This window comes from Leishmania panamensis (genome assembly GCF_000755165.1).
Source record: "Leishmania panamensis strain MHOM/PA/94/PSC-1 chromosome 26 sequence".
Taxonomy (NCBI): Eukaryota; Euglenozoa; class Kinetoplastea; order Trypanosomatida; family Trypanosomatidae; genus Leishmania; species Leishmania panamensis.
Window position 1 is genome coordinate 521,526 of NC_025872.1, and position 17,003 is coordinate 538,528.

The 17,003-nt window shown below is 56.6% G+C and overlaps 3 protein-coding genes across 3 annotated transcripts, besides 1 other annotated feature; all 3 read left to right on the forward strand.

Annotated features, from left to right (window-relative positions):
• Positions 1 to 2,971: 2,971 nt before the first annotated feature.
• Positions 2,972 to 3,382, forward strand: LPMP_261480 (hypothetical protein; the record flags this gene model as incomplete). Its single annotated transcript, XM_010701666.1, has 1 exon — positions 2,972 to 3,382. One exon carries the CDS (start codon positions 2,972 to 2,974, stop codon positions 3,380 to 3,382), a length of 411 nt encoding a protein of 136 aa, XP_010699968.1.
• Positions 3,383 to 4,466: 1,084 nt separating this feature from the next.
• Positions 4,467 to 4,778: a repeat region.
• Positions 4,779 to 7,991: 3,213 nt separating this feature from the next.
• On the forward strand, positions 7,992 to 12,437 carry LPMP_261490 (hypothetical protein; the record flags this gene model as incomplete). The annotated part of the gene is made up of 1 exon (XM_010701667.1): positions 7,992 to 12,437. The coding sequence occupies one exon, from the start codon at positions 7,992 to 7,994 to the stop codon at positions 12,435 to 12,437; it is 4,446 nt and encodes a 1,481-aa protein (XP_010699969.1).
• Positions 12,438 to 13,700: 1,263 nt separating this feature from the next.
• LPMP_261500 (hypothetical protein) lies at positions 13,701 to 14,897 on the forward strand (the record flags this gene model as incomplete). Its single annotated transcript, XM_010701668.1, has 1 exon — positions 13,701 to 14,897. One exon carries the CDS (start codon positions 13,701 to 13,703, stop codon positions 14,895 to 14,897), a length of 1,197 nt encoding a protein of 398 aa, XP_010699970.1.
• Between the last annotated feature and the right edge of the window lie 2,106 nt (positions 14,898 to 17,003).

Consider the following 17,003-nt stretch of genomic DNA (forward strand, 5'->3'; position numbering starts at 1 on the left):
TCCCTCTTTTCTTTTTTGTGGGTTCAGCCCGCTTTCCTTCTCTCCTTATTTCCCACCACGTGCGCCTCTGCACACCCCCTCCCTCCTCCCCACCCCGCTGAACTCCCACAAACGCGTGAGCACCGGTGGAGCACACGTGCGTGCTTACATGACGGAAGTAAGGTCAGCTTTCAAAGCAGCGCCGTTAGCTCGCCTCCTGCTCGCTTTCATCGTTGTCGGTGCTCTCTTTCTCTCTTTCCTGTGCGTATCCACAGACACCCTTGGTGTGAAAGCTTCACCCACCATCACCATGGCTGACGATCTGCCGCTGAGCGAGCAGGAAAAACAGGAGGCGTTGGGTGAGGCGAATCTGGCGGGCTCCAGCGACATGGACCGCATGATAGCCGAAAGCGAAGAGCGCTGGCGCAACCGCCCGCGTGTGATTCCGACCGAGGACACGAGAGGTTTTAAGATCTCGGAGCCGCGGGTGTGTCGGCTGCCGAACGGAGGTGTTTCAGCTGGCGTCATTGCACAGCTGCAGCGTAACCGTGCTGCCCGTGAAGCCGAGAAAAAAGAGGAGCGGCAGGAACCCAACATTGAGTTGTAGGGGAATGAAATACACGCATGGAGTCATCAGTGCCCTCCCCCCCCCCTCTTTGTAACAGACAGAGCAACAGCGGCACCAGGAAAGCCAGATCGAAAGCTGAAGGACAGCTTTGACCGTGACCCGCTCCCTTGAGCACTTATACGGAGTCCGCCGTGCGCTAGTATATCTGTTCTCTTCTTGCAAACTCCGGAAGTGCGCTCTCCCCCCCACACACACACACAATTCCTCTGCACTCAACCATTGACACTCATCTGTCAACTCCTGTTTTTCTTTCATTTGAGTTGTGGCATTTTTGTTTTCTTTTGTACTTTCTGCCCTCTTGTGCGCCCACTCATTGCCAGAGTGCGTCACTGGCCTGTGCCGACACACGACGACACGCCCTACCGGTAAAAACAATAGCCTAAGACGACGGAAGGAGAATGGGGTGGTCCCCACTGCTCACGCCTCCTCCCTACCCACCCACTCACTCACCCCCTTTTTGTCGGCTTGTTCTTTTCAGTTCTTCCCCCTCTCTTTTTTTCTTAAGGGGGGGAGGGGGCGTCTTTCTACTCTTGTCTCTCGTTTCCCTGGAGCGACCATCTCTCTGTTCCGATCCCTCTCCCCTTCACTTTCTGCTCACTAGGCACACACACACACAGGGCGCGCACATCCTCGTCTCAGCTGTTTCTGCATTTTTTTTCCCGCTGCCGCTCGTGCTCCTCGCCTCTGTCTCTTCTAGGATGCTTCATTGACACACTGACCCATCAACGTTACCGATACGCTCTCCTCCCTCTCCCCCACACCACATATACCCCCCCCCTCCAAGGCACATTTCTCTCCCTCTCCGATACTTTTCTTCACTTTGCATTTTCTCCGTACTCGTTTGTGTGTGGGTGTGGGTGTGGGTGTGATGAAGGATGCGCAGGTGTGGTATGGGGGCGTTGTGTGAGAAGAGCCAACCCATCCGACGACTCAAGAGGCGTATACCCACAAACGTATCTCCACAGTGCCGCATGGAGCATGACACCAGTAAACTGCACGACGACGAACAACAGACAGCAAAGAGAACTCGTGCCCCCCTTCCCTCCCCTGTCCACCCCCCACTCCCTCTTCCTACTGGGCCTCTTTAGTGACACAACATGCAAATGGCTCAATGGCCAACGGTGTGCGGTTATGAACCCCCTCCAACGCGTCAGGCGCTGCACACACGCGCTGTGGCAATGCCCGCCATGAATAGGCTCTCTTTCCTGTCTGCAGGCAGGTGCATACACTCTCGATTCTGTCTACCTACCCACCTACCCCTTTCTCATCCCCTCTTCTTATTTACTCTTCGGTGTACTCGACCACCTACTCATCCGTTCACACACACACACACACTGCAGCATCCTTGCGATATGCACTGCAGTCTGGAGCTCACATTATCGAGACTTGTCTTCCCTGTGAATTTATTCCTCTCTGTCTCTCCATTTTTTTTGTTTTTTTTTCGTTTGTGGACTCACTCACTCACTCACTCCCACTTCTCTTTGCAACGTGCGCATCATCACTCACTTTGTGTGGGTAGGCAGGTGTCTTCTATCGCTTTCCTAAGACTCTGCTCGATATCCAAGCGTGCGGACTTGCACACGGCGGATTTACAATTCTTTAAGTGCATTTCTGAATGGTTCTCATACTCGCGCCAGCATTGCTCTCCTCATACTTGTCGCTGTGCCTTCTTTGCCTTACTTGTTGCTCCTCGCTTGTCGCACTTTCCTCTGTTGGTTTGCTTGTCGGAAGAGCGCCTATCCCCTTCGGTACGAACAAACAAAAGGGTAAACGCATCTTCCCCTTCCCTGGACTGTGAGTGCGTGTGTGTGTGTGTGTGTGTGTGTGTGTGTGCGCATGTATATTCTTTCCCCTCTCCCCTTTTTACTCACCTCCCCCTCCTCTGTTATTTCATAGCTGTCGTGCTCTCTCTCTCTCCCTTTATTTCCCTCTCTGCTCGGTTTTCCATCGCTGAGTGTCTTCATTGTTGTTTCAGTTTTATCGTTCATCGGTAGTTGTGAATATAAAGGCCTGCTCGTCTGCGTGTAGAGGGGGGGTGTCAAGGAGCCCTTTTCATGTGCTTGGCCTGCAACTGGTTGTTTTCTGTGATTTGCTGCCCATCCTATACACCTGCTCTGTAGGCTTGTTCTCCTTGTCGATTCCTCGCCGCTTCATTTGGTGCCTCCTGCCAAACTCCCTTTTGCTAGAGAAACACCAAGGAAACAAAGAGAGTGGGAGACACTTATACACGTAGCACTTTTTTTCCGTCGGATCGCGTGCTGCATCGAGGAAGCGTATCGTCAACAAGGACACTGTAGATCGTACACACGTAACTTCGCTTGGTGGGTTGGGTGTCTGAAGAAGCAGAAGCACAAACGAGAAAAAATGGGGAGCAAGCCAAGCAAGCTCAATTGCAAGCAGAGTATTGTCGGCCCGGCGAGTCGTAACCCGAAGCGTAACTCGGACCTCGATGCGCTGAGCAACTCGAATTTGCGCTCTCGGGACGCCATCGACAGTTCGAACCCCTCCAACTCCATGAAAGAGCGGCAGTCGCCTGAGCGTCGTGGCTTCAACAACCCTCTCCCAGCTCGTCAAAGCGGAAGCCATGACCGCGCGCAAAGACGTCAGACACGCATGCTGGGGGCGCAGGATGTGGACGGCACTCACGAAGACCTCGATGAACGCCCATTCCGCCAAGGGAAGGTAAACCGGGTGCCGACCAAGGCGCTGCTGAAGCCGCCCAAGAACCAGAACTCGATAATCGCGAGCCCCGACGAGGACTACAAGCTGTACTGAGAATGAACGCATTAGCTGAAGCAGAGAAAGAGCCAGACATACGAAAACTGGGCACGTGCGTGTGCATCCTGTGATCACTCGGCCTTTTCACTATTTTTCTCCTTCCTTTCTCCATCATCTATGTACTTGTATTGGTGCGTGAGTTGCGGTGTCGCGTCCATGTATTTCATTCAACTCTATCCTTTTTCTTAGCTTTTACATTACCCTCGGCCCAGCTGCCATGTACATGTGTGTGTGTGTGTGGGAAGCGGGAGACGTGGCTCTCTCTCTCTCTGATCATTACCGTCACCACAACTGCAGTAACGGTGCTCATACTACCCGAGTATGTGCGGAGCATAGACGGTCAGGGACGGCGAACGAGGCGTAATCAAGGAATGGTCCCATCAAACGCAACAAGAGCGAAGAGGGAAAGAAAAAGAAAAACGAAAAGATCGGCCCCCTGGTTGTGGCTTCAGCACTGAATGTACACGACAGACTTCAGTACACGCGTACAGGCATATAAGCCCGTCAGCCCCACACACCAAAAGAGGCCCCTTTTACTCGTTGGTAGCAAAGGAAGGGGGCCTCCCCCTCCCCCTCCCCGCTAACGGCTGTTTTCATTTTTAGCTGACATCGCCTGGTCCGTTTGTTGATTCGCCGAGGTCGTCGTGCGATACTCTCATGTGTGCGGGGGTGCGGGGAGGGTGTGTAGTAGCACGGTTGGTCTTGTCAGATTTGCTGGCCTTGGCTCTCTCTCTCTCTCTCCTCATCCCTCGATAGTTATTATTCGTATTCTCTTTTCCTATGGTGTCTGCACTTCTTCTCTTTCTGCCTTGTTCTTCGGTTGTATGTAGGTATGTGGGTACACTTCCGTGCAGGCCACCACCATCACCGGCGCCCCTGCCATTCTTTCCGCTCTTCATTTTGCTTTTCTTCGTGACCGCATATACGCGCATGTACGCCCGTGTGTGTGTCTCTAATGGCTCCCCTGGTCTTTGCACTCTCTCTCTTGTTCGAGGGAGCCAATGTCTTCTCCTTTGGGGCATTCCTCTTTGCTTTTTTTGTTTGTTTTTTCCGTCGTTCTTCACTCTCCCGGATAACGATTGGGAGGACGGACACCCCTCAGCGCGTGGCATCCGGGGGCCCGGCGCTCCCGCTCTGCGGTGTGGGGAGGCCAGGCAGCCCCCCCCCCCCCTTCAACTCTCCCAATGCCGAGCCCCCTCTGGTGGCGACCGGGCCAAGCACCTACGACGCCGGGCGGTCAGCGTGACCTGCGGCAGTGAGCACGTTTGCGTTATCCATACGATAGGCGTAGTGTCCGCGTGACTCGAGCGTGTCTCACCCGGCCCTCGTTGACTAGTGGTGTGGGGAGCCTGCGCCAGGCTGTGGGGTGTCGTGGGGAATTGGAGCTCGTACTGTATGGCAGAGAGTGGACAGTCTGAAGCGAAAAAAGCTCACTGCTTTTGTTTACTTCTCGTCCTTCCCCGCCACGTCGGTGTACCTAGCCTTCCCTCTCCCTGCTCAAATAGGCTCTTTTCCTGTTCTCCTTTCTAGGTCCTTACTCGATGTCTGGGTGTCTGCCTCTTCCCGCCTGTTGGTTTTCCTGTGCCCGACTGTTGATGTCGAGGCAAAGGCGAGTGCTTCACATCTGTGCGGACAGGGAGAAGAGCTTCTGCCGGTGCCTGGTGCTCGTTTATCGTACGCATCGCCCTCCGATGTGTCTGACCACACGGGTGCCGTGTGCCTCCCCTCCCTCCCTCCCCCCACAGCATTTTCCTAATCGCTTTATGTACTTGTTTGAGCCTTTTTTTCCCTTTGGAGAGAAGTATGTCAGTAGACCTGGTCAATGTCATTCTCCTCACTCTTCGTGCGTCTCGGCCTACCTTTATGGTGGTGCTGTGTGAGTGGGGTGTTGCGCTTGCACTGCCGTGCGTGGCATGAAGGCCCTTCAACGGTAGTACATGTGCCATTGGATACCCATCGCCAGCCCTTCTCTTCCTCTCTGTCGCCATAACGCTTTTATGTCCCCCTTGTCCCCCGGTCCTTCCCCTACCCCCCACCCCACCCCTCTCGTCTCCGCAACAGGCCCCTTCTTGGCTTATTTAGCGTGCGCGTTATCTGTAATGGGCAGATTCGCCTTTCCTCTTTCGTGGTTTCTCCAGCGCGGATGTCGTCACCTCAAATGGGTTTAAGCCAGGCGCACGCGAGAGGGCGAGCAACAGTACAAAGCAGCAAGAAATACAGCCCAGTCGCCTGCTTCTCACATCAAACTGGAAAACAGCAGACAAAGAGTGAGAGAGAGAGAGAGGCAGAGGGTGCAGTGTAGTGACCAGACCTGTGTGTGCATGTTTGGGAGACGAAGAAATGAAAAAAGGAGAAAGAAGTTAGCAAGCGTAGTTCACAAACAAGAGAAAGAGCTGAGCACACGCACGCATGCACGCAGCCAGGAGGGCGAACCACTGGAGGGAAGGAAATCGACAACATGACTGCCCCCTCAGTGCACATAACCGTGACGGACAATAAAAAATCAATACGAAAAAAAAGCCAATGATCGTGGCGTCCATTCATTTTGCCGATGGATCTGCTTGTCGCCGTCGGCGTGGCACCTTTTTGGGGGGTTGTTTTGACATGTTACTTTACCCCCGCCCTCAGCCTCTTTTGAGGGCTCCTCGGTCGCTTTTAGCTTGACTGAGTGACCGTGTTGGATTATTTTGGTTTGGTTCGCCGTTTCTCATTTTTTCTTGTTCGGTTGGGGGGCCTCTTGTGTATGCTCCAAGGCGAGCGGATGCATGCGGGCGTGGGTGTTTGTATGCCCACTCATATCAAACAGGGTGCTGGCCGCTCAACGTGATGGACAATACAACAGCAATGACAACAAAATCCAAAGGGAGAGACTTGCAACCTTGTCAAGAGAAGCATGCGTGAGGACTGGTGCAGCGGCTTGCAGTTCCTAACAGAGTGGCGGATATGGCGGCAGTACAAGACGCTGAAAAGGGGTGAGGGAAAAAGGAGTTGATTCGCAGACGAATAAAGGGAGAGAGGCGCCAGGCGCTTCTGCGGGGAGGGGGTGTTCCAGGTGACGTCTTCACTGACTTTTCTAGCTTTGCCTCTTCTCTAGTCTTCCCGGACACTGTTTCGCCTGTCGCTGTCGCGCACAAGCTTCCCACTCTGTATGTTTGCGGACGTGCGTGCGGTTGTGACACCGCCTTTCTTTCTCTCTGGCTCCTGCAGAATGCTGATTCTTCCTCTTCTACCCACCCATTCCCGCCCCGCTCTTTCCCTAAGCCCATTACCTGCACACAAACATCAGCTCACCTTGTTGATCCTTAACTTTTCCACTTCTGCCTTTCTCTCCGTCATCGTTCACCCTTCACATGCACACATATCTCGTGCGCTTCTTTACCTTGTGTCGATGATTCGTGATTCACTCCCATTCCATCGCCCACCCCCCTCCTTCTTGTCTTCCCTCTCGCCCTCCTTCTTTCTGCCAGGACCCGTAACGGTGGGCGGGTGCACACGCGCGCCTACATACACGTACAGTGCAAACATTACCGTCGCTTACCCCCCACTCTCCCCCTTTTCTCGCCCCCCTTCCCCTCGCCGTCTGAGCCACGCACCACTACACGCGCGCACAAACACACACGCCGTACGGTGTGAGCGAAGGAAGGTGCGAGCGGGAGCAGCAAAGGGCTCGTTTGAACGTCAGTGAGGAAAAGGGTAGCAAAGGATGAAAGAGGAGAAGGGAGCATCGTGTACATCCTTGTAAACCTCCCTGCTCGTGTGTGTGGGGGGTGTGGGGGGTGTGGGTGTGTGTGGATGCTGGTCGGTGGGTGTATCGCCGTCCCTCTCTTGGCTGCTGATGTGCTTCTTTACTGCTCCTTTGGGTTTCTCCTTTTTGTCAGCTGCACTTCATACGCGCACATACATACATACCCGTGTGTCAGGCAAGGCGTGCAGTCGACTGTCGCATTCTTTGCTTCTTCTCCGTGAACTCTGCTGCTCTTCTCCATTTCGCTCTCTCTTTCTCCTCCACCCCCTCTCCCTCCTCTGCCTCTCCTTTGGTTCGATTCCGTGTCACCCTTTTCCTTGTCTTTTTTTGTCCTCTCTCATGTATCAGAGTCATCGACTAACACTGCCGCCGCCGCCCGCCTTCAACTCACTCCACGCCTTCGTATCGATATAATATACCGGAAAGCCATCCTCTCATCTGTGTTCATCAAAGGGGAGGAGGGGGGCTATACGAAGCCGACTCCTTACTCTACGTGTGTGTGTGTGTATGTGTTGCTCGCCTTTTCCTCTTCCTCCTCTGCTTCTTTTCTTCTTCGTTGGGGCCATTCTGTTTCGTGTCGAAGCGCCGTCTTTCTTCCTCTGCGCGTCTTTCGTACTCCCTATCACCTCTCCCCATTTCCCCTGGCTCTTCTGCTTCTACTCTTCCCCCACCACCACCATCACCCCCTCTCTCTCTCTCTCCCTCTCGCTTACTTAGCCCTTAGCTGCTGTGTTTCGTGCCTCTTTTCAGCTTTTTTCCTTTTAGTGCCTCTCCTTCAGTGCTTCTGTGCGCCCCTGCTAGGCTGGCTTCTCTTTTCTCAGCACAGCGTCTCCACCCCCCCCTCCCTCCTCCTCGTACGCCATGAATCATGACGATACAACTGGGGTCCCGACAAGCGCCGCCATCGCTAACTCCTCAACGTGTGCCACTGTCCCCGGTGGGATGGCGCAAACAAGGATGTTGTCGAGGCTCAGAGTCGCTGGTAGTACCGGTATACGGCGGGTAAATGAAGCTAGCGAAGCGCCGCTCGCACCGCTTCCCTCCGCGAGGCCTCTGGGTCGAGACGCCTCCACAACAGGCGATGTCGCGCAGTATGGAGGATGCGCATCGCTTGTTCGCACGGCCACTGCAGCAGCAGTGGTGGCTGTCGAAAACGCAGTGCCACAGTCGTCCGCCTTCGGTTGTGGCGACGGCAGAGACGACGATGCTGTGCTGCGCAAGGAAGAAAATAGCTGCATTGAAGTCGATGTCGGTGCCGTGAACGCGTCGTCCCCGCTCCTTGGGCAGCCCACATCGGGAGCTGCACAGCACCTGAGCTACGACGCGGCCAACGATGGCACCGGAGGTAGACTGCAAAGCCGTGGTGGCAACGCAGCAGCGGTCGACATTCCCCTCCGCTGTCGTGCTACCTGGACTCGCCAAACTACGCCGGAACCACTTCAAGGCGATGGTGGCCTGCTATGTGCAGCAGCAGCCCTCAACTCGTCCACAACAAGCAGTGCAGACGACAAGACATCTCCTCAAAGTGCAGCAGCAGCAGCAACGGCGACAGATGTGCTTGAGTCGCCGGCGGCACCTCCCCCATCGCCAAAGGGGGAACACGGCTCATGTGACTATACGGGCAATCCTCTGCACTTACCCGGCCATCACCGCCACTACATCGACATGGACTTGCCGGGGATGGGTGAAAGCAACGAACCGTGGAGCGGGTCTGTTGCGTCGTCAGCATCCTCAGCGCCGCACTCCACCGCCGAGACACAGTGGCACAACACGAGTGTGGCATCGGAGCTGGACTTGTACGAGATGCCGCTGCCCGTTATGGAGACGGCGACAGGCGACCTAACCGCTGCACCATCGGTGACCGCGTCATTTTTGTTTGGCGGTGTGGCTTTGCCGGTGGCCTTTAGTGTGAAATCTGGCGGATCTGCCCTAACAGCCGACAGGGACGCGAAAGTGTGGTCACCCATCTCTGTATCAGCGACTGTGTCGCCCAGCCGACGGAACATTGCTGGCCTGAAACAACCAGCGGATCTGAGCGGCTGGAGACGCAAGCGGTCGAGTGGTAAATTGGCGGTGCAGTCGGAAAGAAACAACAGCAGCAGCGGCCCGGGCGATATCCCGCTCGTCTCGCTCGAAAAGTCTGTTGGGTGGAGCGCTGGGAAGCCGATGAATGACGACTCCTTGTCTCCAGTGACATCCCTCTCGCAGCAGCGGGGAGAGTTGCTAGAACGGAGTGTCTACCCCCTTACATCGACACAGGTGACGACGGCAACCACACTGGCCACGGTGGAGTCAGGCACTGCCTCCAATCCCTTCAGCTCCCATTCCTCACTGCGGTCGTTTGACTCTCACCACGCGCTCCAACGCAGCGCGCTGATCGCCAGGATGTCTGTGCCTTGCCAAGGGAGAGCCCCATCATTGCAGCTGTCCGCGATCGTTCGCCCAGGGGGTGCTGTCCTGGAAAGCGCCAACCTAGGGACACCTGTTCGAAGCCCGCAGGGGATGTCCACCTCTCTGGGGCTGCCGATGTTCGTAGGTGGGAGCACCGGGTCGCCCATTCTCTTCTCAAAGTACGACACTGTATTTCCGCTCCGGATGGCGCCCAGGACGCACACCAAGTTGGCCGGTGACGAGTCGCAACAGTCGCCACCGCGACTCCACGACCAGAGAAACGAGGGCGACGCAGACCAACCTCCGCCCACACCCACCGCAGCGCTCGTCACGCAAGCCGCGCAGCAGCAGCAACAGCAGCAGACGCCTTTTTGTTGCCCTCAGCATGGAGAAACAGACGCTCCTGAGTGCAGCCCTCTGACTTCGCTCTCCGCGCTACCCCAGCAGAGCCTCCGCAGCTCCACCGTGACCTCTGACACCTCCTTCGGTGTCGACAACGCCATCTCCATGCGGCAATGCTCGATGATGTCGGAGGACCACATCCTGCAGACGCTCGTCCACGGCATGGCGCTTGGTGGTGTATCGGCAGAGGCGTGGATGGCAGCGCCGGACAACTGGGCACCATCGCCGCGCAATTTGCGTTCGACTGGCCCAGGGAACCGACACCTAACAGGCAGGCTGTGTGCGCTGCAGCGTCCCTTGTCACCATCCTCGCACTCAGCTGCCTCGGATGCAGTGGGCGCGGGCAGCGGTAAGACACCGACGGCGGGGCTTGTCGCGTCCTCGATGCGCTTCTCACAGCTACAGACGCAGCGAGGGAAGTTGGGCTGGATGAGTTCTACGAGACCTGCAGGGCCGTGGGGAGCGGAGCTGGTGCAAGGGCTCTCTCCCGTATCCGCGTCAGCAGCAAACAGGGGCGACGAAACCGCAGAGACTGGCAGCCATTTGCTTACACGTGACCCCCTCACTGTCGCACCGTCCAGCCCCAGCAAGCGGCACATGGCGGCGCATACTCCCACGCGCCTTCAGCAGCAGAGGAAGCTGCCAAGCCCTGAGAACTTCTTCGCAAAGGCTGATGGCTCTCTGAGGGACTCCGTTGGCTTCAGCGCCACATCCCTACCCACCTTGTCTGACCCTGCTCTTCACGCCAGGCGCTCGCTCGTCACACCAATGCAGGGGTACAGCTTCAAGCAGCACTCCACTGCGGCGAGCATGGCGTCTTCGGCCCTTTCACAGGTGCCGCTCGGCGTGGAGGAGGTCATCTTCTCTGCAGGCAGCACCCCGAATGTAGTGGGTTGTGTGGAGGCCAGTGTGGTGACGTGGTTGCCCGTGGCAAGCACTGACACAGCTGCAAGGCAACTCAGCGGTGACCAAACAGTGGTGCTGCGACCCTATGACAGCAGCGCAGCGTATTACCGTATCTCCAACGGTGGCCTCTTCAGCACCGCCGACAGCGGCGTCACCGTGGCGGCGCCGAGGGAAGCATCGCTTGAGGGACGACTCACCTTTCTGCAGTCGGTGCATGACCTCGACAGTTTTGCTGCCCAGGCGGAGGCGAGTGCCTCGCTCGGCTACGGGGCTGCTGTACAGAGCCCACTAACCAGGGAAATAGTCGAGCCTGGGGCTGTGGCCACCACGATGGTGTCACCACCGTCGTCCATCGCGCCTGTGGATGAGACGTTCTCTGTGTGTCGGCCACCACCCCCGGCTCCAGCAATGTTGCTCCGTCACTCGCCGACGCGCAGGCCCTTCTATCTGATTCCTGGGTTGGAGGCTGCGGCAACTGCGGAGCTAGGGCGCATCTCCCCCTCCCCTTTTACCGTCGCTCCTTGGGCCATAGGTGGCGCCAGCGATTTCGTGGCAGCGGTGGCAACGCCGCTGCTGCCAGGGATGCTGAGTGGGAAGGACAAGGTCAGTCCATGGTCCAGCGACAGTACGAGGGGCGGGTTTCTGCAGGTGTTGCCGCTTGCTCAAGAAGAACATGTGTCCACATCGTTGAGTTACAAGGTAAGGGCGCCAAAGACGACGAGCCCCATGTCCGCAAGCCAAGCACAAGATGACTCAGTGGCTGTGACGGATCCGCAGCTGCTGTGGTGGGCACCGAAAGCCGCGCATGCCGCGGCACCATTCACAGCTACTGACACCGATACCCGCCCAGCGTCCGTGCATCGCAATAGTGACGAGTCGGGCACTCACTCCAGCATGCCAAACTTCAGTTGCCGTTCACCGCCTGTGCACTTGCCCCCGCAGCAGCAGACACCACCTCAGCTTCAGGTTTGTGCGCCGGCTGCGATGTGGTCCTTCCTCTACGGCGTTCACAACAACGACGATCAAGGCGCCTACCAAATCGCTACCTTCAACAGCAACCCAAGTGTTGCTCTCACCCGAAGCTCTACTCGAGGGCTATCGAGCTGCATCGTCGATCAGGCAGCCGATGTGTGGCCCGGTGGTGAGGAGGAGTACCGCCAGAGTTGTCGTCCCGAGGGGGAGATGCTCTTCCGCAGACCCGGTACTCTCACAGGCAGCATCAGTCAGTGTCGCAGGAGCGGCAAAAGGAGGGGTGGTGGCCCAGGTGCACCTCTCCGCATCTCCATCCCGTGCTATCAGCGCTATCGAGACGTCGAGGCTCTCCTGGATGACGCGGAGCGGGCCATGAACAGGACGTCTGTCCCCATCATTTCATTACTTAGCTACGGCGGTCGGTCGTTGAATGGGGACGAGTACTCGCCTGAAACACTCGGCAACGGTCTGGCGTCAAGTGTAATGTCGTTGGCAACGCCCGCACTGATGACTTCTATGACCTGCTTGGAGGTGAGTCTTGTATCGCCTCTGGCGCTAGAGTCGGCGTCGGACAAGCCGGTAGCGAGCCCCACGGGGACGATGTCGTTCTCCGTGAGCCCGCCGCGACGCAGGTGAAGCCAGAAAAGGAGGAGAACAAAGCAAATTCAGCTTGCAGTCTTGTCGCATCTTTTGTGCACCTCTTCTGGCGCACTGGTGTGCATCTCGCACCTACAAGTTGGAGTGAGTGTGACGACTGGACACCCGTGTAGGTGCCCGCGCGTAGAGACAGGTCTCTTTACCCTCCCTGCCTCCTGCTTCCCGTATATTGCCGCCATGGGCGTCTTGGCTATGCGTATGGTCTTCCAGTTTAAGTGATATGCAATGGGTACGTGAGCACGGATGCATCTGCGCGCGTGTGTATGTGTGTGTGTACTTGAATGTGCGTACACTCAAGTCGAGCGTCTTTTGTTTCGGCCCATCACCCCCACCCCGTCTCTCTTTTTCTCTCTGCGCATGTGTGTGTGGGGGGAGGGGGGAGTGCCCTCTCTCTCCTTCTCTCACTCAGCAAAGCCGATTCGCGAAGTTTGTCATCTTCGCTCTCTCTGTTTTGTCAGGGTGAGGACGGGGGCAGCCCTCTCGCGCGCAAAAGGCGCTTGCATTCGCACTACGACGTAAGGAAGCGGATAAGGATGACGGAGACGCAGGGGCGCTTGAGAAACCTCAGCGGCATCTGGAAGAGGGAGGTACAGGAAAAAGGAGGCGGTGCTGCGGGCGTAACGTGCGGCATGCTAACGAAGCGTCCTCCTCAGCTACGATACACCCTACTCGCGACGAAGTCTCTCGACCATCTCTCTCACTCATTATAGCCGTCGGTACGCCACTGCCGCCAATCTCATCGCGGGGGACGTGGGAGCAAGGCAGCAGTGTAGGACGAGGATGCATTGACGGTAAGGGTGTGAAGCACCTTCACTGCTCACTAGTCGACGTAGGTATGCTCGTGGGAAAATCTGCGTGGGCTTTTAAATGTATGTGTGGGAGTGTGGGCGCGCTGTCACCTCCCCACTGGTATTTGCCTGTGTCCTCTCTACCCATCTGCCGCCCTCTCTCTCTCTCTCCTCTCTTCTTCTACTTACAGGCGGGTACATGCGTGGCAACTGAGGCCTTTACGTCTCTGCTCTCATCGCTTTACAGACTCACTGAGAAAAGTAGTCCGCGGTATGGGTGTATGTCTGTGCATGCCGTCAAAGCCCCAGCATCCCACTTCATCCCAGCCACAGACTCAACCACGAAGCACCGCACAGTCCTCCGCTTCACCACCTGCTGGGCGGCCTCCCTCTCCTCTTTCCGTCGTCAAGAAGGCGATCGGCTACCTCTAGCGTGTACTCGCTGTTTCAAGGCATGGCATCCGTTCCGCTGCATGCAGTACAGACCCCCTCTAAGGTCCTCCTGCCGGGCTTCGCGAAGAAAGCGCCACCTGTCTTTTTCGTGGTGCTTCATGGCTTCTTGGCTCACAGCGGCGCGATGAACTCATTCGTTTTGATGCTGCGCAACGCCATCGATGAGCACAACCACGCCGTTCTGGAGACGAATGACCAGACATCAAAGACCCTGCCGTTTCACATCATCACACTCGACGCGCGAAACCACGGTCTGTCGCCGCACACTGCGACACACAACTTGGAGAACCTTGTGGAGGATCTTAGCCACTACCTGGAGAATGACTTTCCACGCACTGTGTCGCGGCTCTCAGGGGCATGGATGAGTGACGGAAGCGATCACGGCCACGACGACGTGGCTCGTCCTCGCGTCGTAGCAATTGGCCACAGCATGGGCAGCATTACGTGGACGCGCTACCTCATGGACCGCTACCTCTCTTCCTTCGCGAAGGGAGAAAAGGGTCAAGGTTTAGAAGGACCGTCAATTGCGGCTCCATCACTATCGAAGAATGTCGCCTCTGCTGCGCAATCCTCCCTTGAGGTGAAGGGACTTGTGAGCCTTGACTTACCGCCTATCGTGCGCTCACACAAGACGGCGAAACTGACCAACGAGCTCATCGACATCATTGAACACATGAAGGCTGTGAATCTGGACGCAATCTCTGACCTTCGGAGTGGACAGGAGGAGTTCTACCGCTGTGGCATACATGATATCCGTGTGCGTGGACTATGTACGACGAACCTGAGACTGCAACTCGACCCCAGCGATCCCATGCGACACGTTGCGAGTTGGAAGTGCAATGTGCCCGTGCTGGAGCATTCCATCCGCTCTGGCGAGCTTTTCCTACCTGACTCGTACTACAAGCGAGCAGCTGACAGAAATGGCTTAGGTGGCGCACATGATGCACACCAAGAGCAGCAGGGGCGGCACCGATTAGCCCTGGAGTGTCCCTCGGTAGGCACGGTTCCAGTGTTGTCGGTGCTCGGAGCTGCCAGCCCAGTGGGCGGAAACCCGCAGTATCGGCAGCTGTGGGAACTCTACGCCGTCAACCTGCGGCAGCACTCCATTCCGCATGCGGCGCACGTGGTGTACTTTGACAAGCCCCACGAGACTGTGGAGCTCGTAAAAGACTTCTTGAAGGAGATTCATGTAGTCTAGTCGTCGTCGTGTGTGTGTAGGTGGGTGTGTGTGTTTCGTGGGTGGACGCCAAGCTGAGGGAGAGCCTCTGCTTGAGGAGAAAGGGTCACACCTCCCCGCATAAAAGGTCCCTCTGCATAGGCACACAAACATCACCCGCACCTCTCCCCCGCCCTGTACTCCTTCCACAGCCCGCTGAAGGCGGCGACAGAGCGATAGCACACATGACGGAGAAAAAAAGCAACTTGTGCTGACTCAGCTACGCTTATCGTGAGAGAGCGTAACTCTGGCGCCCATGTTGACGTCAGTCCCCTCCCTTCAGAAAATTGTATGCGACCTCGTCTCTCTCTCTGCGCACGCATATGCATGTATGTCTCTTCCTCATATATATATATATAGATATATATATATGTGTGTGTGTGCGTGTGTGCGTGTGTGCGCGTGTATACACGTACATCAGCGCAACACACGCTCTGCGCCACTGCCTGCTCGCACTGTCGTTGTCTCTCGCGTGCCTCCCCCTTTTTTCTCATTCCTTTTTCCGCCATGTTTCCCAATTCACGAGAACTATCACCACGCGAGCCCAGTCACTAAACCCCTCCCCCCCCCCGCAGAACGTCTTCTGAAAACAGAATCGTCAATATCACCCTGGATGTTGCGCGCCAGTGGTGGTAGTTGGGCAAGCGCGCCATCCAAGGTTTCCGCGGTGAGCCTGAACCCTAGCAGTAGCCGCAGCCCAAGCATCGGCGGCGGCTCCACTGAGCTCTCACTGCACTGGAACCCCTTCCAACTCAACCTGGGCACCCTACTCGGCACGACGTTCAATCTGTCAGAGCAGCTCTCGTAGATCTTCGGCAGCTCCCCCCCCCCCCGGAAGCGGGGGGCAGCCGGCGGCTCATCCGGAGCATATTCCGATGAACCGGAACTGCCGAGCCTCCAACCTGCTCAACATATCGACCTCCGCTACCCACACCACTACCAGCGCAGTGATGTTCAACATGTACCGTGCACATACCCTCCTCCCCTACGTCGGCCCCATCACACAGAACTAGGCGGTGCAGAACAAGCCGGTGGCGATGCTGCGCCTGCCGCACAGCAAGGGCAAGCGCTTCGATAACCTGAATCAACTGAAGACCGCTCCACAGGAGGCAGGCCTGGCCACCACGCATCCGGAGGGAGAGGCAATCCTGCAAAATAAGACGAAGGCGCGAGTGGATGCGGAACTGCGGCAGTCGTGACACATCCCGCAGTTTAACGAGGTGTCGTACTTCCCCCTCTCGGATGGATTCGCTCTAAAGCGGTAGTCAGCCTGTCGACATCCTCGAATCTGCGCTGGCAGAGGTCGCCAACGCAGCGTGCAAAGGAAAGGCGCATATAAAGAAGTGCGGACGAGGAAAGTGCAACTCCGCACCACCATGAGTGCTCTTGTGTTCGTCGGTACGGACATGTGTTAGCTCAAGGCCGTTGCTCTCTATCGTTCTGTATGCCTCGTCCACCACCACCCCCGCCTCACATTTTTTTCGCCTTCAACACATCCCTCGTCCCCCTCACTCATGCCCTTCCCGTACTTCGCACCACCCTCCCTCTGTGTGTCTATCTTTCCGCTTCGCTCTCTTTGTCGCCTTGCTGATCAACGCGCTGCCCCTTCTTTTTCCCTGCCAGATCCCAGGCGGTTCCCCTCCCTCCCTCCCCTCCACACACACGTCCTCACACACACACACACACACACACACACACACACACACACATGTGCTCGTCATGGACGCGCTTACGCTCTAAGTTGGTGCCCATTTTTGTGTGTACTGAGAAAAAAATGTATATGAAAGGAAATGCGGCTACCGTGCAGTAAGGCGAGCTGAAAGCAAACATGTCCACTCCATAAGAGCATAAGAGGTCGAGAGAGAGACGGTCGTGGTGGTGCAGCACGTGAGAAGCGATGAAGCGGAGCTGCAACAATTCTATCCGCTTACACCCCAATGCCTATGTGTCGGTGTTTGCGCTTTGGCGAGTGTTTCCGGCCTCCTCCTGCGTTCCCTCCCCATCTTTCCGCTTTCTTCTGCTTCATGTCGTCTTGCTTGGGGCTTGCCATGGTGCTAACCACTTGCTCTCCTCCCGCTCTGTATGTTT